The sequence below is a fragment of the Urocitellus parryii genome, chromosome 15, assembly GCF_045843805.1.
Source record: "Urocitellus parryii isolate mUroPar1 chromosome 15, mUroPar1.hap1, whole genome shotgun sequence".
NCBI lineage: Eukaryota > Metazoa > Chordata > Mammalia > Rodentia > Sciuridae > Urocitellus > Urocitellus parryii.
The window spans coordinates 44371577-44394571 of NC_135545.1; the positions used below are offsets into that span (position 1 = coordinate 44371577).

At 41.2% G+C, this 22995-nt stretch overlaps 1 protein-coding gene across 2 annotated transcripts in view; it reads left to right on the plus strand.

The window, feature by feature from the left end:
* The window catches only part of Wwp2 (WW domain containing E3 ubiquitin protein ligase 2), a 131466-nt gene that overhangs the window by 65166 nt on the left and 43305 nt on the right, over positions 1-22995 (plus strand). For both annotated transcript variants that reach the window (XM_026404513.2, XM_026404514.2), the window contains one exon: positions 13327-13454. In XM_026404513.2, coding sequence (XP_026260298.1) covers positions 13327-13454 — 128 coding nt within the window. The remainder of the gene's footprint in view (positions 1-13326; positions 13455-22995) is intronic.

The following is a 22995-nucleotide window of genomic DNA, read 5'->3' on the forward strand; positions in this document are numbered from 1 at the left end:
TTGTATTCCTGACCATGGACAACAGGGCCAAGATACTGATGAACAGTTTAGAATGCAGGAGTGATATTTCTACTTTTATTAGATCAGTGTCTGGGTTCTGGGACTTCTAGTTCTAAGAATTTGTGTCTGAAAGGGAAAGGGTGTAGAGATAAACCAGTCAAACAAGCAAACAAGAAAGAGTCTGGATGACTCTTTAGACATGAGAGCTTGGGCAGCTTGGGTATGTGGTAAGGAAAGACCAGAAACAGAACTGAATACAGATGCTTTGGACAGACGTGGATGGCGAAGAAAGGAGTTGCTTGAGCCAGTGCATTTGTGGCTGTGGTTTGGTGTGATGAGGCTGGGCTTTTCCTCTACAGTTCTGTTGGAACTAGATGGCTCAGAGTTTCGAGTTCGATGGAGGTGGTGATTTGGGGTTTGGTTTAGTGACTGCCTTTGTGATGGCATACTCGATAGTCTAAGTAGAGTGACTCCTTTTAAATGCTGAAACAACTCTATATTTAGGCTTTTCATTTTGTATTAGATAAAAATAGACACAGAACTAAAACCCAGAATTTATATTGCTTTATGCTTCACATGTGCTGATTTCATAAAGTTAGGTACCCATGACTTACTGGAAATACAGTGGAGGTATTGGTCTCAATATTTTTTGATCCTTATTTCCTGTTTGTTATGTCACTCTGGCATCTACTCCTGTTATTCTGCCCAAATTGCAGCCATCAAAACCCACCTGATCTATCTGCAAGTGGCCTAGTCCTTTCTGGAAATAGTCTGTGCCTTGACTTCTACATTAATGCAGAGTGTCTCCCCACCCCCTTCATGGATCTTTATTTAAAAAATAAGTTCGATTCATGTAAAAAATATATATTCCATAAGAAATGGGTTACAATATTAAGTAGGGCATTTGAGGATGGCATTACGGGTAAGGTGACCTTGTAGTAAAGATTTGAAGAAGGCGAGGGATTTAACCCTAAGGGTACCTCTGGGGCAGGGAAAGGCTGTTACAGAGGCTGAGATGGAGTAGAAAAGCAGTAAGGAAGATGGTTCATTTGCAGAAGAGGGGGAGAGAAAGTGATCAGAGGAGGTGACAAGTGGTAACAGGAAGGACCAGATTGTTTTCATGAATTTCTGCTGTATGTATTTCAAGATTCTTTGACTAAATAGACAGTAAAATTTGGGCTGGGTGCAGTGGCACACACCTGTAATCCCAGCAACTCAGGAGTCTGAGGCAGGAGGATTTCAAGGCCAGCCTCAGCAATATATCAAGGCCCTAAGCAACTTAGTGAGACCCTGTCTCAAAATAGAGTTGGGATATAGCTCGGTGGTAAATTGCCCCTGGATTAAATCCCGAGGACCAAAACAAACAAATAAAAAACAACAAAACAAACAAAAACACAGTGCAATTTTTAGTATGTCTTATGGCAAATTGAACTTTTATCTTGTGATCCTTGTTTTTTTTTTTTGATGGTGTTGAAATTAAACCCAGGGCCTCTTGCATGCTTGGTAATTGCTCTATACTGAACTATAATTCCAGCCAGTTTTTTTTCCTCCTGCTTTTTTTCTTATACATTACTTAGTCTGAGCAGTAAAAAGGGACAACCTACAACATGAGTGATTATTACAAACATTATGTTAAATGCCAAAAGCCAGATCCAGAAAGTTATATTCTGTATGATTCCATTCATATGACATTTTGGGAAAGGCAAAATTATAGGGTTAGAAATCCAATCAGCAGCTACTGTGGGTTTAGGGGAGTGAGTGACTGCCAACAGGCCCAAGGAAATTTTGGGGGTCAATGGAAATGTTCCATGCCTTGATTGTGGTGGTGACAGCATGACTGTATATGTTTGTTTAAATTCATCAAACAGTACCCTTTAATGAATTTTACTGTATGTAAATTATACCTTAATTTTTAAATCTTAAAAAACAAAAGGTATTTATTTAGAATTAGTGTAGCTGCACCAACTACCTTTTATTTTGGGCTTTTTGACATATGTTTTCCTCAACCTCTTAGTTTAGCCATTTTGATCTTTACATTTTAGGTGGAATTTCTTTTAACATCACTTAACTGGGTCATTTTCCTGTGGTGCTGAGGATTGAACCCAGGGCCTTGTGCGTGCGAGGCAAGCACTCTACCAACTGAGCTATATCCCCAAACCCCTTAATTTTTTTCTTTTAAGCCAGTAACTTTCATCTTTGTCTATCACAGCTAGTCCATACATGTTTTTGTTGTTGTTGTTGTTGTTGTTTTGTTTTTTATGATTCTTGGTATCTTTGGAGTAGTTTTTGGCCTTTTGCCTTTTGGTTTTTCTCTGTCCTCTGTTCTTTGTTTTCCTTCACACTAAGCCTGTGATGAGCCTCCCTTTTAAAGAAGAGCCTTGATGAGGTGTAGGCATCTTTCACTCACTGATTATTTGATAGTGGAGTGTCAAATTTTGCACCCATGGGTGTGAAAAGAGTAAGAATTTACTCACTGGCTCCTTGTCTGCAAATTTTGTGTTTCTTTCTTTTTTTTTTTTTTTTGCTGACTTTTGGCACATCTGTGGGTTGGGTCTGTTTTGTGTGTTTGCCGATGGCCTTTGAAGATGCAACACTCTAATGACAAAATGGCAGTAAAAATTTTCAATTTTTTTTCTCTTGTGCTTTTGGGGATTGAATCCGAGGTCTTGCAAATGCTGGGCAAATGCCCTATCACCTAGCCACATCCCCAGTCCTAATGGTAAAATTCTTACATGAAAACCCAGAGAAGGATACAATGCAAATACTTGTTATTTTGTGGGGGAGAAAGAAAGAATAGGTCCAGGTTGATTTTTAGTTTTGTTTTGTTTTTTGTTCTAGGATGGAGTGTAGGGCCTTAAGCGCTAGAAGCACATGCTCTATCTACTACTGAGAGATATTCCTAGCCAGAAAAAGTTTTATTTTAAATCAAATCATACAGTTTTTTCTTTACATTTGGAAAAGAATGATGAATTGGAGACTCCCGAGGAATTACTTCTTCTTTTGCCAGTTTGTTGGTTTTGCGTGGGGAGGCATGCGGCAGGAGAGGCTCTTGGCCGAGGAGCATTGAGGGTTGTGTGTGTCTCATTCATCTTGGTGTCTTTAGCAGGACCTAGTGTAGTGCCTTGCTGCACGTAGCAGCGGTTCAGTAAATATTTGTTGAATTGAAAGAGGCTTGTATTCCTGCTCCTCATTTGCCAGAACTTTGGGGTGGGTCTTCTACTGGTTTACATTCCTTGGTGCCCTGGCTCCTGAGGTGCAGTGGTTGCAGGGACACAGTGGGGGCAGGGGGTCCGTTTTATCAGGACTGCCTTGTGCTTCCCAGGCTCTGCCTCACCACCAAGAGGGTGGTGGGTCTCCACTGCCTGTTCAATTCTTCTTGTTTCATCAGGGTTTTTATTCCCCATGATTGATATTTCCATACTGAAGACTTTTCATGGACTCTTCTTTTCAAATCCTTGCAACTTTAAAAAAGTTGATGTTGGAATTAGATGAGTTGACACATAAATAAATCTTCTTTGGGAAAAGAATGTGTGAAGTCCCTGTACTTTAACTCTACCAGAAAAGAATGTTGCTTACTCTCTAAGAATAATAGTATCTCACTTATATATAGTTGTTCAAATTCTCATGTGACTGTTGAATCTTGGAAGTGTGGGTCTCACAAAGGACAGGAGAATCATGGCAATGCTGTCCCTTTTTGACGGATACTAGATTCCACAGACCAGTGCATAGCTAAAGGGGACCCTCTCAGCTCGGATGAGATAGGGTGGTCTGCAAGAACTGGGCTGAGGTCATTATCCAGCCACATATTTGAGAGTAGGTAGTTTCCTTTGCATTCCTTCTCATAGCCCCCTCCATCTTCTAGGCAGGAATGGGGTGTCAAATCTCCCCCAGCTTCAAATCTCTCTGATTTTCTCTTGTGCCACTGCTAGAGAAAGTGCTCTGCTTTGAGATGATGCAATTAGATGGGGCCCACCTGGGTGATCACCATTTTTTAGGTCAGCTTTGCCATAATGACTTGAGATAATCAGGGACATGGCACCTTCTCGTACATTTTAGGCATCAGGGTGGGTATGTTTGAGAGAAGAGATCATTTAGAAATTCTGCCTGGCATAGATGGCCCCCCTCTCTGTTCCCATGTGTAATCACTTACCTGGTCTTTTCATGTTGGCATGTGCTTAAAAATCACAGCTGAAATAAAATAAAAACATGCCAAAAAAAATTTGGATTTGGAGGGCTGGGGCTGTAGCTCAGTGGAAGAGTGCTAGTCTAGTAAACGTGAGACACTAGGTTTGATCCTCAGCACCACATAAAAATAACATAAACGGTATCGTGTCCACCTACAACTATAAAACAAATGTTTTTTTAAAAAATTGGATTTGGAGATGATGTGGGCACAATGAGTCTAATGAAATGAGTTTCATTTCTAGGTCCTGATCCTAGAGGATGATTTCACATGCCATTTAGGGTTTAGCCTTTCTGGAAGACACTGGTGGATTGTGAAATTCCATCCTTTGGCACAGTTCCCTTTCTTTCTTTCTTTCTTTCTTTCTTTCTTTCTTTCTTTCTTTCTTTCTTTCTTTCTTTCTTTCGCTTGTTTATTTACTTTTGGTACTTTCTACATATACATAAAGGTGGAATTCGCAGTGGTGTATTTATACATGCACATAGCGTGATTTTGTTTAATTCATTAAGCATTTCCTCCCCTTCCCCATCCCTCCCTTTACTTATCCTCCCTGGACTTCACTACTCCACAGGTCTCACTGTACTGCCCAGACTTGAACTCCTAGACTTAAGTGATTCTGCTGCCTCAGCCTCCTGAGTAGATGGGACTATAGGCAGGCCACCATGCCGCAGATTCCATTCTTTAAAGAAGTGAAGGAGGTGACAAGGGATTGGATTGGAAACAACATCCAAAGTATTAGAGATCACAGGCTGGAGAATGCTTTTGAACCTGACTGCTTATTTCTTGAATGCTCACTGTGGGGTCAGGTGCATGCTAGGTGCTATATATATGAAGGCACACAAAACAGATATGGTCCTACACTCATGAACCTTTTTGGAAACAGACGTTAAACAAAAAAACATGCAAACCAATATAATTGCAAATTGGACTTTTTTCTTTTTTGGTGGTGCTGGGATCAAACCTGGTGCCTTGCAAGTGCTAGGCAAGCACTCTACCACTGAACCACGTTCCTAGCCCTCTAAGAAGTTGCCATAGACAGAACAGTTGGAATACTGTGCAGGAGAACGAAAATGAATTTCCTGTAGTCTAGGAGATCAGGGACCTTCAGACCAAGCTTTAACTCAGGAACCAGGTGGGTAAACAGTCCAGGGATTAGTATGCCAGGCCTGTAGGTCAGCAAAGGGCCTACTGTATTGTCCCCAGAAGGAGCTTAGGGGGCTGTCTTGAGGAATGTCCACCAAACATATTCTTTGTAGGGCTTGCCTCACCCCTGCTGAAATCTTGCCTTTTTGACGTGTCGTGTTGGAACATTTAGAAATAATGCTCTAAGATACTGTAGTCCCAAGTGCAGTTGTCTCTCACTCTCTGTGGGGGACTGGTTTCTAGGCCCTCCTTGGATTCCAAAATCCCTTATATAAAATAGCATGGTATTTGGTATATTACCTATACACAAATACTAATACTGTATACTCTTATATACTTTAAATCATCTCTAGATTACTTATAACACCTAAATCAATATAATTACTATTTATTTATTTATTTTTAAAAATTCATTGTATTCGTGCATGTTAATGTGTAGCAATAACTTTTTAAAAAAGAGAGAGAATTTTTTAATGTTTATTTTTTAGTTTTCGGCGGACACAACATCTTTGTATGTGGTGCTGAGGATCGAACCCAGGCCGCACGCATGCCAGGCGAGCGCGCTACCGCTTGAGCCACATCCCCAGCCCAATATAATTACTATTTAAATAGTAATTCTGTATCATTCAGAGAATAATGCCAAGAGAAAAACATATGTACATGTTCAGTATAGACACATTGTTTTTCTTGAATATTTTTGGCTCACAGTTGGTTGAAACCGTGAGGTGGAAGTCAGCAGATATAGAGGGCCTTTTCAAGACCCTAGGTAGTCCCTTCAGGCCTGGGACCTACTTACTGCATGGGGAGGGAGTTGGAAGAAGGCGAAGATGCTTTTCTGTTCCACCTGTACAAGCTGGTAATCCTTATACCTTTCCAGGCAGACCCCATGCAAACTCCTCTTATGGTAGTGCAGGTTGGTGGTCCCAATACTCATCTCTTTACCTGTTCCAGCCACTTATAATTCAGGTTCAGATGGTCTCGGGTCATAGGATAAATCACATGCTGCCAACTCAGCTATGCTGAGTAGGTGAACACTTGCCCTCTGAATCTTGGCTTTCTCTCGAAGTTGGGAGGGTATTTGAATGTTCTTTTTAATTAATCCCAGCTTCCAGCCTGGAATTAGATTAGATGAGTCACAATTTATTATACATTCTCTCTTAAGGTGACTCTCTTAATCCAATGAAGCCACCACCCTTGAAAGAATTGCTCTGTACTCCAAGTTGAGCAAAAGTAAATCATTTTTCTTTGTGGAATTTAGAATAGACTTGGCAGCAGTTTATTTTTACCTTTCCTGTCATCTCTGAGGCTGGCAGCCTAGAGGGAGGGTGTGGATTGGAGCCATAAATTACCCTGGAAATGGCTAGCATGGTCCTGTTTTAACTGTAATTGTGCCTTTCCCAGTTCACCTCTATCCCCACCCCCACTTTCTAACTCACTGAAGAGTGAGGGAGGAGAACCGAGAGGGGTGAAGGTAGAGTCCACTTGCTTGTTAATATCTGAGTGGTGGAGACCATTTCTTTTCCCATCACCATTTCCCATTTTTCTCCCCCATGCTTCTATTTTAATGCTTGTTTCTTGCTGGTTATGTCTTGCTGGAAGCAGGCCCAGCTCCACTCAAGTTCTTTTCTTTTTTTTTCTTTTCCATGCTGCTATTAAAAGACAACGACCAGTTAAGTATGCTTGCAGGAGAGGGGCAGACAGGAGCCCTCTTGGTTCTGGTAATCCCAGGCAAATAGCAAGTCCAATTCCGTGGTTAGGAATGAAATTGAAGTGAAGTTTGAATTTAAGTTTATTAGGCAACTTTCACTTCTGTGCTTGTTTTATTAAAATGGAGGAAAACCAGTCATCAGTTATTAAACTCTGACATGTCTCTTTCCAGAGCTTGAACACCAACAGGACTGAATCTGAAGTCAAAGAGCCTCCTTCCATGTTCTGGGCCTCTCTTGCCATGATAGACAGCTATGCTTGGCACCTTATGTTCAGCCAGCTGTGAATTCTTGATATTTGGGAGGATGTGTCCCTAGGCTTTAAAGAATCTCCATATTCACTAATAGAAATGGCTATGGGGGTCTTGGGTTTTGTTTAAAATCACAATCCCCAATCTCATCTCATTTTCTGTGTGTTTGTTTTGGGGTGGGGGGCATATTTTCTCTCCATAGATTACCTACCTTCTAAAACTTTTGATCACTTTAATTTTTTTCCAGATGTTTTTGTAGTGGATAAGACTCAAATTGATTTTTTTTTTTAAATTATGAAGTTAAGTTTATTTGGATAAAATTTACAAACAGTAAAATTCATCCTTTGTGGAATATAGCTCTAAGTTTTGACAAAAGCCTTTCAGGTGGCCTCTATCATCACAAGATATAAAAATGCCGTCACCCCAAAAAGTTTTCCTGTGCTCCTTTGTAGCTAGTCCATCCTTTAACCCTTAGTCACTGAAAGACCCTTATCTATTTTCTTTTCCCAAAGTTTTGCCTCTTCCTGAATGTCATAAAGATGGAATGACCCACTGGGTAGCCTTTTGAGTCTCTTACTTAGCATAATGCATTTGTGAGTCATCTGCTTTGTGTGTGTCCATGTGTTCCTTTTATTTACTGCGTAGTATTCTACTGTATGTCTGCACCACGGTTTGTCTAATCATTCACCATTAAAAGACTTTGGATTGTTTATGGCTTTTGGAGACTGTGAATAAAGTCACTATGAAGATCTGCATTACAGATTTTTTTTGTGGAAATATATTTTCATTTCCCATGGGTAAATACCTTGGAGTAGGATTGCTGTTTATATGCTAAGCGCCTGTGTGACTTTGTAAGAGACTGCCAAACTTTTCCATAGTGACCAAACCATGTTGCATTCCCTCAAAGCAAAGTAAGAGAGAATTCTAATTACTTTGCATTCTTGGCAGGACTTGTTACTGTCAGTGTTTTAAAAAACTTTGCCCATTCTAATAGAAATGTAAAGGTGTCTCATTGTAGTTTTAATTTGCATTTCTCTAAGAACTGATGATATCTTTCCTGTGCTTGTTTTCCATCTGCAGATCTTTGGTATGAAGTGTCCAAAGCTTTCAATTATTTTAAAAATTTTGGGTTGTTTTCTTATTGAATTTTGAGTGTTCTATTTATGTAGTCAAGATACAAGTTTTTTTATCAGATGTGTATTTGCAGCCTAAGGAATGTCCTTTCCTTTTCTTGACAGTATCTTTGGGAAATCGAGAGTTTTAAATTTTTATGAAGCCATAACCCAAAATGCTTGTTTTGGGTTACATTTAATTAGATGTTTTTTCACCTTTCTTCCACATTGCCTTCTTTCTTCAGCTTCTTGCCCCCACCATTCTATTTTAGACCCTATGAGTTTGGTTACTCTTCTGGACAAACCAGAAGATTTGTCCTTCTGTGACCGGCTTATTTCAGTAGCATGCTGTCCTCAAGATTCGTTCGTGTGATAGCACGTGTCAGAATTTCCTTCTTCGTTGAGAATGGGCTATTTACACCTCTAGGCTACTGTGAACAGGCTGGCTATGCACATGGGTGTACAGACATCTCAGAGACCTTGCTTTCAGTTATTTGGGGTATATATCCAGAAATGAATTACTAGATCATGTGGTAATTCTATTTTTATTTTATTTTTTGAGTTCTAAGGATTGAACCCAGATCCTTGTGCATGCTAGGCAAGTGCTCCTCTTGAGCTATATCCCCAACCCTTTTTTTAAAAAAAATTTTTTTAAAGAGAGAGAATTTTAATATTTATTTTTTAGTTTTCAGCAGGCACAACATCTTTGTTGGTATGTGGTGCTGAGGATCGAACCCGGGCCGCATGAATGCCAGGCGAGCGCGCTACCGCTTGAACCACATTCCCAGCTCCAGTCCCCAACCCTTTTTAACATTCAAGAAATTTTGAGATAGGGTCTCACTAAGTTGCCCAGGGTGGCTTCAGATTTACAATCCACCTGCCCCTGCCTCCTGAGTAGCTGGGGTTACAGGTGTACACCACCGTGCCTGGCTTTATTTTTAATTTTCTGAGGAACAACAATACATAGTTTGCCATAGTGGTCCCACCATTTTACATTCCTCCCAGCAGTGCATAGGGGTTCCAATTAATTGATGTCCTCACCAACACTGGTTCCTTTGATAGTAGCTATCCTAGTATCTGAGGTGATACTGAGACCTTTGGTTTACATTTCCCTAATGATGATCAGAGTTTAGCATCTTCACATGCTTGTTGGTCATTTGTATACCATCTTTGGATAAATGTCTGTTTAAGTCCTTTATCCATTTTTAAATCAGATTTATTGTTGTTTTGAGATATAGGAATATAAACTGCCTTTTAAAATCAGTTTTATTTAAGGTGCAAGATAGATTTATTGATCTCAAATTCTGAGTCACCCCCAAGGTTTGGGTTCTACTTTTTAATAATGAAAAAAAAATGTTTTCTGGCTTGGGAGTCATTATTTATTTAGACTTTTTACTTTGTTTTCCCTTAGTTTACTAAAGTTAAGTTTGGCTTCCTTTTTTCTCAAATTGTGGTAAAAAGCACATAATGAAGTTTACCATCTTAACCATTTTTAAGTGTGCAGTTTAGTAGTATTGTCTCTTATTGTTGTGAAATAAGTCTTCCTTTTTTAGACCAAAGACACAAGATTTTTCTTTATTTAATTATTCTACATAAATTACTGCGTATGTGACCATGTTGACCATGCTGCTTTAAGGCGACCATGCCAAGTAGTCAGCTGGGCTCACTCACTAGCCAATCGGCTCCCACACACCACATTTTATGGTATGATGGAAATCGTGAGCAAAATCACAAATTACTGCATTTCCACTAAGGCATTTCAGCTCCTTGGGGTCAGGGACATTTTCTGCTTTGTTGCTAGCTCTAGAACTGGCCTTCATGCAGGGCAAGACAAGATGTCGCAGGGCAAGACAAGATGTCGCAGGGCATCTGAGACTCGTTGTCAGGGTGCAGGTGAGGACTGAGGCTGGTGCTGTGATGTCAAAGCTTAAGTACCAGGAGGGACAACCAAGAGCCTGCTCCTGAGACCTCATCTTATCACAACAGCTTTGAGGAGTGTGGAGAAAGAATCCCAGAGCCCTGGCCTCCATGGGTGCTCCTTGGTGGCTTCAGTTCCTGAGGGAGGAACTTAGGTAAGGACACAGCAGCATTCTGGGAAGGACATGCTGTAGAGAGAGCTGAATTTCTGTAACTAGGTGACTTGAAACCATTTGTGGAGTTTGGCCTGGCTGGCACAGCCGGTTGGCCCTCTGCTGACTGCCAGGGGCTGCGGAACTCCTCCCTGCCCCCAAAATGTCGAGGGGGATCAGGCCAAGGTTGAAGTCATTGGCAGAGCTGAAGCCAGACTGTCTGTGGTGGAGGCTAGCTCATCTCCACCCCATCACCCCAAGTTTGTCCTAGTGCTATTTTGGCCTATGGTGTGTGGTTTCAGCATGTGGGCCAGCGTTTAATCACTACGCAATCGTGTCTTTTAAGGGTTGAGTGAGTCCCAAGAGCGGAAACTGCCTAAGAGACTGGCCTCCACTGTCGAGGCTCCCCTACACTTTCCCAGTGTTCTATTTGAAAGGCGATAAAACAGCAAGAAACTGGAAACTTCAGATTTAGGGCAGGGGGAGAATAGAGAAAGGGTGTGTGTGTGTGTGTGTGTGTGTGTGTGTGTGTGTGTGTGGCCTGTGTGGCTGTGGGGGCGGCTGTGGTGGCTGGCCGAAGGCAGGGAGGCAGCAATTCATGCAAAGTGGTCCCAGCTGCCCCTGCTTCATGGGCTCAGCCCGGCCCTGCTCCAGCCTGTCATTCAGGGTAAGCTGCTATCATTAGTGGTTAAACATTTCTGAAAGTATTCTCTCAACCCTGACCGCATGCCCTTTTGCGGAAGGGAGGGAGGAGCCAGGAGAGTTCTGGGGCCCACCCTGTCATCCTGCCCAGTTGCTCTGTAGATGGACAGGGAGCCCTGGCCACTGGAAGCAATCATGGACTTGTCAGAGGCCATGCGTCTGACAGGATTAACATTGCATTTGAGTGCTGCCCACGTGGCCACTGCTCCCTGAGGGGTGCAGCCTCTCCTGGGGGCTGTGAATACCAAGCTGGGGAGGCCATTTTTGTCTTTGTGAAGCGATTCTTGGCTGAAATAAGCCTTGTATTAACCAATTTTACCTCTCGCAAGCTCTGGGCCCTCAATATATACACAGACACATGTTGGCCAGTTGCTAGAGACCGCCTTTTCCTTGGAACCAGTTGGTGTTCATTCTGCTTTCGATGAGGAGTTGTGGTAAAGTGCTTAATACCAATGCTTCTTCCCGTGAAGTGGGGACTTTGCAGTATTTTTCTTTGACTGAAGTATGGTTGACAGCTTTTTGATTTATGAAATTAGCTCAGGGAAAAATACGGTGGAAAAAGAGAGTCCAAACTGAATCTTTATTTCCATAGTTCAGTCTACCCTCTCTCCATTTTTAACTGCCACGTGGTCTTGAGGTACAAAGGGCTCCAGAGTTTGCTGGGAGTTGTCTTTTCTTGGCCCAAGAAAAACTGCTTTTGTTTGCTTGTTTTGTTTTTAAGTTTGTTTTCTTTATTCCTCACTCAAAAGTAAACAGGCTCAATGAAGGAAACTGGAAAAATCCAGAAGAGCACCAAAGGCAAAATCAAAAAGTCAATGTCCCCAGCATTTAAAGATTATCACTGTTAACATTTTGGTTTATTCTTCTCTTATCTGAAAATTTGGTGCTGCAGGCTCACCCCAATACACTGGACTAGAGGCCCTCACCAGCAGGGGTGCCCTTGGGGGTGTGGATCTCAGCAGGGAACTTTCTGTTACAAGTCTTAGTGTTGCCATTGGTCAAGTGACCAGTGAAAGAATAGTCTACAGGAATTCAGCCTAAGTCAAGCTCCCTACTCCATCCTCCAGCCCAGTGTGGATGCTTGAAGTCACACTGCCTGGATTTGAATCTGTGTTCTGTGGCTTACTTTCTGTAGAACTTTTTTGCGTGTCTGTTTTCTTACGTGTGAAATGGGAATAGCATTAAGCTACCCAAAGGGTGGCCTTGCCAAATGTGCTCATACATGCAAAGTACACATCTCCGGTGTGTGATGTTACAGCTTGATGAATACTGTATATTTCTGAGGTTGTCGTTATTTTATTGTTTGTAGTCATCTTACTGCTCCATGTCAGGTAGTTTAAGTTGCTCTCTGGGTCTCTTACTCTGCCTGGAGAGCAGTGGCCTTTTCTTCACTGGATGGTGTTTAAGCCACATTACTGTTATGAAGTGGTCTACAACTTCTCAGTAGTGGAATAATGCCCTTGGGTGCAACGGCTGAACTGAGGAACAGGGAGGCGCAGATGTTGCTGAGGGAGTGAAGGCAGCTACACAAAGAACGCAAGAGCTCACGTTGCTCATGGCCTGTGTGCTCTGAAGGTGTCCGATAGGTTTTCTTCTGCTAGATCCCACAGTGTCTTTGTGATCAAGTCATTTCTATGTTGGTTCTCACTTACTTGGATGGGCTGTTGAGTCATCTTTTCTAGGTTAAAAACATGGCACCAGACACATCAACTGTTTAACACCCCTTGACTTCTGTTTCCAGGGGAGTCATCTTTCTAGCTATACAGAAAATTGATTTGGAGACGTTTGGGCTCCTTTTGCCTAATGGGAAAATGTCTCCTCTGTAGCCTGTCCAGTGATTCTTGTTTATTTCCAATAAAAATAGTGAGATGGTCACAGGCTATTTTGCCAGTTATTTCAGATGTGGGGGTAAATCACTCCGAATTTGTTTACTTCAAGTGGAAAAGTTTACACAAAGCAGCCTCCTGGGCTTCTACCAAGAAGGAGGCTTCCCTGGGCCTCTGCTTGGAGCCAACTTCTGTTGGGTCAAAAACTACAGGGGCTGTTAAAATCCTGTTTCCAATAAATAGCAAAAGAGGGAGGACACTGGTTTAAGGAAGACATGCTTCTTTCTTCTTCATCATGCCTTATGTCTGTCTGCTTTACACTTTGAACCCCTAGGACACACAGACATTCAGGCGGTTCAGCCAGAACAACCACAACGGCCGGTGAACAAAGTCCTGGTACCAGGAACCGACACCGTCAGCCCATCAAGAACCCAAGCCACAGTGGCCTGGCCAATGGCACAGGTGAGTGATGGCACAGCGTGCCAGCCTGGACGAAAGCACTGTGCTCTTACCTGTCCTGTTGTGGACTTGGGACTCTGCCTGATGTGTCAGAATATAGGGAGGGTGCGAGAAGACTCCAGTACTCAAGGGAGTTTGAATCCATCAGACTTTCCATTGGCCCACCTTCTTTGATCTCTGGCTAATTCAGACAGTGTTGCACCTGTCTGAAATATTCCTTTGTGCAGAAATAAAAAATTGTTTTTCTATTCATCTTATCAATGTTGGATTTCTTTGGGGGAAGATATTTTGTGTACACATGACTCATTTAAAAAAAATTCCTTAATGAGAGCAAATTGTCAAACTAGGGGGAAAGAGAAAACTAAATTTGTTGCTGAGAGCTGAGTTGGAGAAGATGGTAGCACTGTGGAGGGGTCTGGGCACAGACTGGCTACTGTGAAGCCAGATTACCCCTGGGGAGCATGCTGTCCCCACTCCAGTGGGGCCCATTTGATAGTCCTATCCACACACAAACAGAATTTGGTTCTGCTTCCATGTAAGTGGGAAGGGAAGGACCTCTATCCAAACAAATCATTTTTCGTTCTGCTTTATCTATGTCACATCAGGACAGTATCAGAAAGGAAATTTTTTTTTAAAAAAAAATTCATTTTCTAAACTTCTTGAAGATGGTCAAATCTTTAGTGATCACTGGTCTCTTGGTCTTTTGTCTTAATTTGGGGCAGATGGGAAGCGTCATGAATATTTACTTCCATAAGCCATAGTCAGGCGAATGCAGGTGTTTTAATTGATAAGTGACACTGACATAATTTTGTAGTTGCTTGTTGATGATGGCAGAATTGTAACATGAAGGACAAGAGATCCAGAGCTACGTAGTTTTGTCACATATGCATTATCTTGGCATGGGTACTGACCTATGTGTGACAAACTTCCTGAGTAGAAGAAATCCACTTGTTGCTTGGTAAGAACTTTCAGTTCTTAGCAGCATTCCATGAGGGCTCTGGTAGCTTATGTTGCCTGGTTATTTCATTGTCTGTAAGGGACAGGCAGTGGGGAATGGCCTGTGTCCAGCAAGGCTGACTGTGAGCCCAGTGGCCTGATCCTGGAGTGTGGGACCTGCCTGAAGGAACTGAGTTCACCCTGGGCCTTGGGGATGCAGATGAGCTGCAGGTGAAGAGCCCAGCAGCTGCTGTCTCAGCCTGCCTGGCTCTCCTGTGACAACCATTGTATCCATCTGCATGAAGGTGACTGTGACCTGGTAGCTGTAGGTAGACTGGTATTGAGAACTGTGTATAGTTTTCTTTTCTGTTTTTTTAAATTGTGTAATTTATTTATTTTTATGTGGTGCTGAGAATTGAACCCAGTGCCTTGTATGTGTCAGGCAAGTGCTCTACCACTGAGCCACAACCCCAGCACCCCCGTGTGTAGCTTTGTGATCATCAGTAGACAGAAAAATAAGTTGCTCATGGAGGAGAGCCAGCATTTACAAATGGAGAAAGGAAATAGCTTTTTGGAACCAGTTGTTTCCCAGGTGTAATTGCTGAGCTGTGAACCACTTTGTCCTTCCTGGGGTCTACATGTTTATGATAGTGGTTTCCTCTGCTTTTCTTATAAAAACTGTTGGCGAATGGACTTTATATGGTGATGATCTTTAAGTCATTCTCCTTGGAAATTTGAACAGATCTTTATTTTCCCTACATTTATTTTTAAGTACCTTTACTGTTTGTCCTTATATCCAGCAACATTGTGTTCTAGCAAACAAGTCAGATGCCTGGCCATGTCCTCAGAAAGCCACCCGTCCCTAGCCCACACTGCCTTGGAAACGTTCTTTGGTGGTGTAAGTGAATGCCCCAGTTGGTCCTACAACCATTTACGAAGGGCAGTGGATGTACTTCAGGGCCTTCTGCCCTCTAGAATATTGGCCCCTGCCTCTCCCCTTTCTGGCATGGGGATGGTTCACCTTTACCTGGACTTCACAGGCTCTTTCATGTGTATCCAAAGGGTATCTGAAGATCTCCTCTTTCCTGTGGGGAGCAGGCAGAAGCTTCCTCTTAGGCAGTGTAGGACAGAAGGGAGTTTGAGGATGCAAATGGAGATATTTTCATCCCTCAGCGTGCTGCTGGTAGGCCTATGAGGACCATGATCAGCCATGTCTCCTGAATAAGTGTTCACAGACAGGATTTCTTTAACAGACCTTTTGGGCTGTGTGCTGTAGTTACGAATGAAAAAGACATTTGGGGCAAAACCAGAGCTGAGTTCCAGGTGGTTTTTTCATGTTGTCACAACTGGAAAGTATCCATTTTTATAAGACAAGAGTGAATGGCAGCCTGTCTATATAAACATAATATTTCTAAGTTTTAGAAGTGGTAGCAATTGAGAAATAGACTAATGGTATAGCACTTCATTGAGACTTGTGTGAAATGATTTATTTTCTAATTTCTTACTGAGAACTTTATCCCCAAAAAGTCATGTGTTACTTCTCTCATAAATGTAATTTCCAAGCATGTTGGTCACCCTGGCTGCAGTCAGATCCTGACTATTCAGGTGCAGTATGTAGAGGAGGTCCAGTAACTCTGGGCCTTGCTTTTCTCACTTTTAAAGCTAGGGCAAGACTATGTATCTTTTGAGTTGTTACAAACAATATAAAAATGTAGAGTGCTTGGCCTGGTGCCTGGCACAGAGAGTTAGTTTATCTTTGTGAATAATTTCCTACAGTGATGGCTATGCAGCATGGATATATGTTTTTATTCACTATGTTATTTTTTAAACACACTCCATACATCTATGTGGTCTTCTTGTTTACTTTTTTAAAAAGTGGCCTCTTTTTACAGTTAATTTGCCATAATTCATTTAGCCATTCCTCAAATCTTGTATAACTTTTCCTGTCATAAAACAAAACTTTACTGTAAACATCTCTGCATATAGGCTTATTTCTTCTTGCGTGAAATTTATTTATTTTGTAGAGACAGAGCCTTATTGTGTTGCGCAGGCTGGCCTTGAACTCCTGGGCTCAAGCCAGCCTCCTGCCTCAGCCTCCCTAGTAGTTAGGGGGACTATAGGCATGTACCAGTGTACCCAGCTCTGGAGTGAGCTCTTTTTTTTAAAGAGAGAGAGAGAGAATTTTTAATATTTATTTTTTAGTTTTTGGCGGACACAACATCTTTGTTTGTATGTGGTGCTGAGGATCGAACCCGGGCCGCACACATGCCAGGCGAGCGCGCTACCGCTTGAGCCACATCCCCAGCCCAATGAGTGAAATTCTTGAGTCAAAAGAAATGAATTTTAAAAAATGAGATCTACTATGTATTATCACATTATCTTCCTAGAGAATCATTTTTATATGTCCAAAGCAGTATAATATTTTTTTGTAAAGTGATACATGAGATTTATTTTATACTGCAACCTTATAAATATTGGCTTGTCATTTTTGCTAGTGGTAACTCATGATTTGCTCTCACTGCGTTTCCTTTCATCTTCTCTTCCCTTCCCTTTTAGTTTCTTTTCTTTTCTCCCCTCTTCTCTCTTTCATTTTTCTTTTCTTTTTTTGGCACTGGGGATTGAACTCAGGACTTTGTGTATGCTGGGCAAACACTGTACCACTGAACTCCTACATACCTAGCCCTGAATTAATTTTTCTCTATATTTGAATCCTATTATCACAGGACAGCAATTAGTCTTTTTCCACTGTGATTTTGCTTAGTGTTTATTATCACATTCTTATATACAGTGAGAATTTCTTCATTTCTTGTTTTTGAGCAAATCCCATATGATTTTGATTATTGATGTACTATAATGTGGTTTTTCAATGTCTGTGAGGGTTAAATCTACTTATTACTCTTTCTCTTTGATAGGTTTTCAAAACAAATTTTAGACTTTGAGACTTTGAATTCCTAGAAGCTTCCTGGAATGGAAATGGAAATTGCATTAATTAATATATATATATATATATATATATATATATATTAACCAGGGAAGGATTATTTTGGGGGCGGGACACAGTACTGGGGATTGAACCTAAGGATCCTCTACCACTAAGCTACATCTCAACCCCCTTAAATTTTTAATTTTGAGATAAAGTCTCACTGAGTTGCTGAGACTGGCCTTGAACCTGTGATCTTCTTGCCTCAGCCTCCCAAGCTGCTGGGATTACAAGCATGCATGACCATGCCTGAGTACCAGGGAAGGGTTTAATTTTCCCATCAGTCAGTTAGGACGTGCCTTTGTCCATTTTTAAGTCTTTTTTCTTTTTTGCCACTAACACTGTTCTGTATGAGCCTTACCATCCTATGGCACGCTGACAATGAAATTTCTTTCTAGTTTTGGTTGCTCTCCTGCAGAGCTGAGCAAACATCTGCATTGGAAGTGCAGTTGATTATAAGTCATGGTGAGTGATGCTGGCTGCTTTCCTGCACATCATGTTGGGAGCTTATCTTCTTTTTTAATGAGCCATTGTTGTTGGCAGTTGCTCCCTCATATCCGAGTGTGGGGACTGAAGAGACCCCAGGTGTGTGCACCACGAGCCTGTGCTCTACCTCCCAGACCTGAACATCCAGGAATGTGCATGGAGCTGGCATCATGCCCAGGATTAAGAAAAAGAATTTCCAATTCCTGATCTTTTTTTTTTTTGGCTACAGTGACTAGAGCGTGTCTTAGTTCTGAGTGAATATGTGATTCATAAAGTGAGTGTTTAGCCAACATTGCAGAGGGAGCTTGGGAAACACCCACAGTTGCAGAAACCAGAAGCTGTTCAACTGCCTTTCACCTACTACCCCAACTACCCTTGGAGCCCAGATTTTCTTCCCATGCAATGGAGTCATCTAAGCCAGCTTCATGTCCCCTTCTCCACTGTTTTGACTTCATGGTGCTCTGGGTGGGCAGCCTGGTTCTGCTGCTTGCTGACTGTGTGGCATCTCTGAGTGGTCCCCCCAGGCACCTCAGTTTTGTCCTTAGTGAAATGGGCATTATAATATCTTCTTCACGAGGCTGTTGGGAGGATACATGAGCGAATAGAAATGTGCTTGCTAATGGCTATGGATGATACTGGACTGGATGGATTCTGGATCAGAAAAAGGACCCTAGTAGGAAAGCTGGAAAAATCCAAATGATGTCTGGACTCTAGTTCTTAATAATATTAATAAGTCTAGCTATTAATATTAATACTTAATACTAATAGATATTTTTGCTTTGACATGTGCCATGGTTATATATAAGATAGTATTATTAGGGGAAATTGGGTGATGGGCATATCAGGTTTTCAACTTCTATATATGTGATATTATCCCCCTAGCTTTTCTTTAAAGAACCTGTTTTGCAAACGATAAGTGTCTCACAGTGTCAAATATTTTTCTTTTGCTAGGTTATTAGGTTTATTGAACAAGTATTTGTTGAATAGATATTTATCAAATGCTATTTTGCTAAACAGATTGACAACGTAATGTAAAAAAGTGTAAGATAAATCCTCTGCCCTAAAATCTCTTTCTGGAAGTTGAAAATACACCTCAGCTAAGTTCCAGCACAGATATCACAGGGGCTCTGGGATGAGGAGCTGAGACCACAGGGGCATGACTATTTGGGGCTGCAGTGGTGGGGAGGGGCCTCCAGGGAAGAGGTAAGAGGTAGAGAAGATGACAAGGGGAAGTAGTGCAACAGGAGGTAGGCAGATGTGCCCTCACTCCTAAGAAGGGTCTTGGGGCAGATGAAGGGTGCACATCATATGTTTAGGGTTAGAGGTGAGAGAACATCGACTGTATTAAGCAGAACGACAAGTAAAACACAGCCATTCTCCAAGGCGTGATGAAATTGTACCTCCTCATCTGTGACTGTCCAGGTTTTCTCTGTATTTGAAGCCCTATCATGCTTGAGTATGTGCCCTGTCACTGGTTTACCAGGGTGATGATATGGCCAGCTGGGAACCATTCTAACTATGTAGACATTCTAATGTCTACGTTTTATTCTAGCTGGAAGCTGTGATGGGAGTGGATTTACCTCAGAGGTAAAGCTCTCAAGTTCTAAGAATGGGCATATACAGTTACATGTTACTGAAGGATGGGATACAGAGAAATGTGTCTGTGATTTCATCATTAGACAGACACCATAGACTGTACTTTTACACTGAGATGGCTATAGTGTCACTGGGCAGAATAATCTTTTTTTTTTCAATTGTTTTTTGTAGTTGTAGATAAACAGAATGCCTTTATTTTGTTTATTTTTATGTGATGCTGAGGATTGAACCCAGTGTCTCACACTTGCTAGGCAAGTGCTCTGCCACTGAGCTACAGCCCCATCCCTAGGCAGAATAATCTTATGAGACCACTATCATATGCATCCTTCTTTGACTAGAATATTCTTATGTGGTGCATGACTGTCCACCCAAATACACACACACACACACACACACACACACACACACACACATATACACAGTGGAAGAGTGTCAACATAGTTGTAAAAAAGCTCATGAGGGTTAGGATATATGGCTTTCACATTTCTCTATTTCCAAATCTGAACTCAGGTGTGGCATAGAACTCTTCAACAACTGAGCTCCTCTGGTGAGTCCAGTGGGCAGATGCAGATCTGCTGGGAACCATTCTAACTAGGTTTGCAGCTGTACGAACAGTCAGATCCAGATCGTGTAGATTAAAGGTGCTTCTGCATCAGCATGCCCTGGGCTCTGCTCTTGTCTTTTCCCAGCCAACAATTTCACAGTCATTATTTAAAAATAATAGTACATACACATAATTAAAACTTTGAAGGTATAGAAACTTACACAGCATAAAGAATGTTTTCCCCTTATTTTGCCAGTCTTCAGTTACTGTTGTTTCTTGTGACTCTTCTAAAGATATTCTTTGAATACATCGACATATGTATAGTTGTTCTTTGAAAAACCACATATATCTATACACAGTGAAATGTATAAATCTGCTTAAAGAGAATGGCCATCTGTTGTGTGTTACTAGCTTGGCTGAGCTAGAATAAGGAACATAAATACTACTAAACACACAGATACTACAATGTAGATGTGTGTACATATATGTATATACACACATCTGTGTATATGTACACACACAAACATAAATGCATACACTGTTCAGCATTTTCCCATTTAATAGTATCCTAGAGTTTTTCTATAGAACTTGAAGCCAACTTGAGCTTTGTCCCCTTGCTGTGTGCTCACTAGCCACAGCCAAAGATGGGGACAGTTTTAGTATCAATATGAACATTATGGTAACAGATTGTAATACTTTAAATGTTGAAGTCTAGAACTTCATAATGATTTTTAAACAAAGTGAAACTTCATGTTCATTTTTTTAAATTATTTTTTGTAGTTATAGTCGGACAGCATGCCTTTATTTTATTTGTTTATTTTTATGTGGTGCTAAGGATCAACTCAGTGCCTCACATGTGCGAGGCAAGTGTTCTACCACTGAGCTACAGCCCCAGCCCCAGCCCCATGGCTCATTTTTAAACAGTGCAAGGAAATCAACTCATCATTCTGCAGACTGGTAAATAAAAGAAAAGAATCAAGCATTTGACCTGGCTTTTCCTTCACAAACTAAACCTCAAGGTGGCCAGAGATTTGCTAAAAGGAAGTTCCTTTTTTTGTAAGTATTCCAGCCAATAAATGAAGACGACATGATAGAATGAGAATATGACTATTTTGCAAACTCCATTGGATTATTTTAAAAATCTGGTTCTGAGCTTTCTTATTTATTTAATTGATGTCTGCCTGTTCATGCATCTGTATCAAGTTTAATTGTTGCAGTTTGATGATATGTTTCAATACTTTAGAGAATAAACTCCCCAACAAACACACCACTCTCTTCTCCTTTAGAGTTTTCAGGGCTACTCACTCATACATACTTTAGCTTTCCTTATAAATTTGTGAATGAATTTATCTAGCTCTGAAAAAAGTTGCTATGGGATCTTTTTTTAGAAGTTGGAATTGAGTAAAATGTATAGATCTGCCTAAAGAGAATGGCCATCTGTTGTGTGTTACTAGCTTGGCTGAGCTAGAATAAGGAACGTAAATATGAAGTGTTGCATTTATATTGTGGAAACATTAATGACACAAGATTTATTCATTTACTAAACCTAATTTAGCCCTCACATGGGGAAAAAAAGCAAGTGAATAGATTGGAGATGGCCCCAGCTTAAGCTCTAATGCATTTGTTAAGATCAAGCTGGCGTAAGGTCCTGTGAAGACATTTTAGTTTCCCCTGACCCCCAGGCCAGGTAGCCAGTAGGATCTAGTGATTGCTCAGAGTTGTAGTCTAGGTCTCACTAAAGGACCTGCAGAGAAGTAGTAGAGTGCAGTGAGTGAGTGACTCGTTTAAACCTTGGAGGCAGACAGCAGGGTGGGAATTAGATGCTCTGTAACCCTAGTGGGTGATTTCCCTCTTTTGTCTTTAGTTTCCTCAATGTGAAATGGGGCTCATCGATGCTACCTAACTTGTAGCGTTGTGTGTGAACCTTCAATGGGATAATCCAAAGTGCCTTCTCTTTGCTTGGGATGTACCCCTGTGTTCTGTAAATATTAACTAGTCCCATTTAAATTGGCAATCTGACTCTGCTGTTTTGATGGCATCTGATTTATTATGTTTAGTTTTTTTTTATGTTCAGTTCTTGATATCATTGATTAGTAGAGATGGCAGAAGGTATCTATGGGAGAGCTGCCAGAGGTTAAGGAAAGGTGGTCTAGAAACATTGAGGAAGTAGTGAGCCTTCTTACTGGAAAAAAGAAGACTAATGAGAAACAGAAAATATACCACATACTCATTGTGAATTGCTTTGGAGGTGAGAGACTTAGACTCGCTAGTGGAATTCTGCTTAATATTAGAAAAACTTTCTTGAAAGTACATCTGCTCGGGCTGGGTCTGTAGCTCAGTGGTAGAGCACCTGCCTCCCATGTATGAGGCACTGGGTTCAATCCTTAGCACCACATAAAAATAAAGATATTGTGTCCGTCTACAACTTTAAAAAAAAAAAAAAAGGAAAGTACATCTGCTCAATACTGGACTGGTTCTGTATGCCCTGTTAGAAGAAATGTTTGAGAAGAAATCTGGATAGTCTTTTTCTTAGGGAAACTGCAAAATGAATTTCTGAATTAGGAAGATGAGACTAAAAGATGATGTTTTCTCATGAAGTTCTAATAAAGACATACACATATGCAGTCACGCATGTCTAAAAACTCTCTGCATGTGCCTCCTACAATTGAAATTCCTTGAAACCTTGTTTGATCCTTTTGGAATATTGCAGTACCTTGGGGTCCTTGTGGGCATAAGTGATTATCAAAGACGTGAAGAAATGGTGAAATAAGGAGACTTGGGAACTAGCTTATTTCACTTCTATTTCTTTGTCTTGTTGCTACCTGGGAGACGAGACCTTACCTTTTGAGCCCCTTCTTTTTCATCCAGAGTATTTTCACCTTCCTTCTTCGTAGAAGTCTTTAAAAGACAAGTCCATGATTGGGACTTGCCTCTTCACGTGTTTGGAGTTGTTTCAGGGGAGGTACCATTTATGTCTAGCAGACAGATGGCAGATTTAAAGA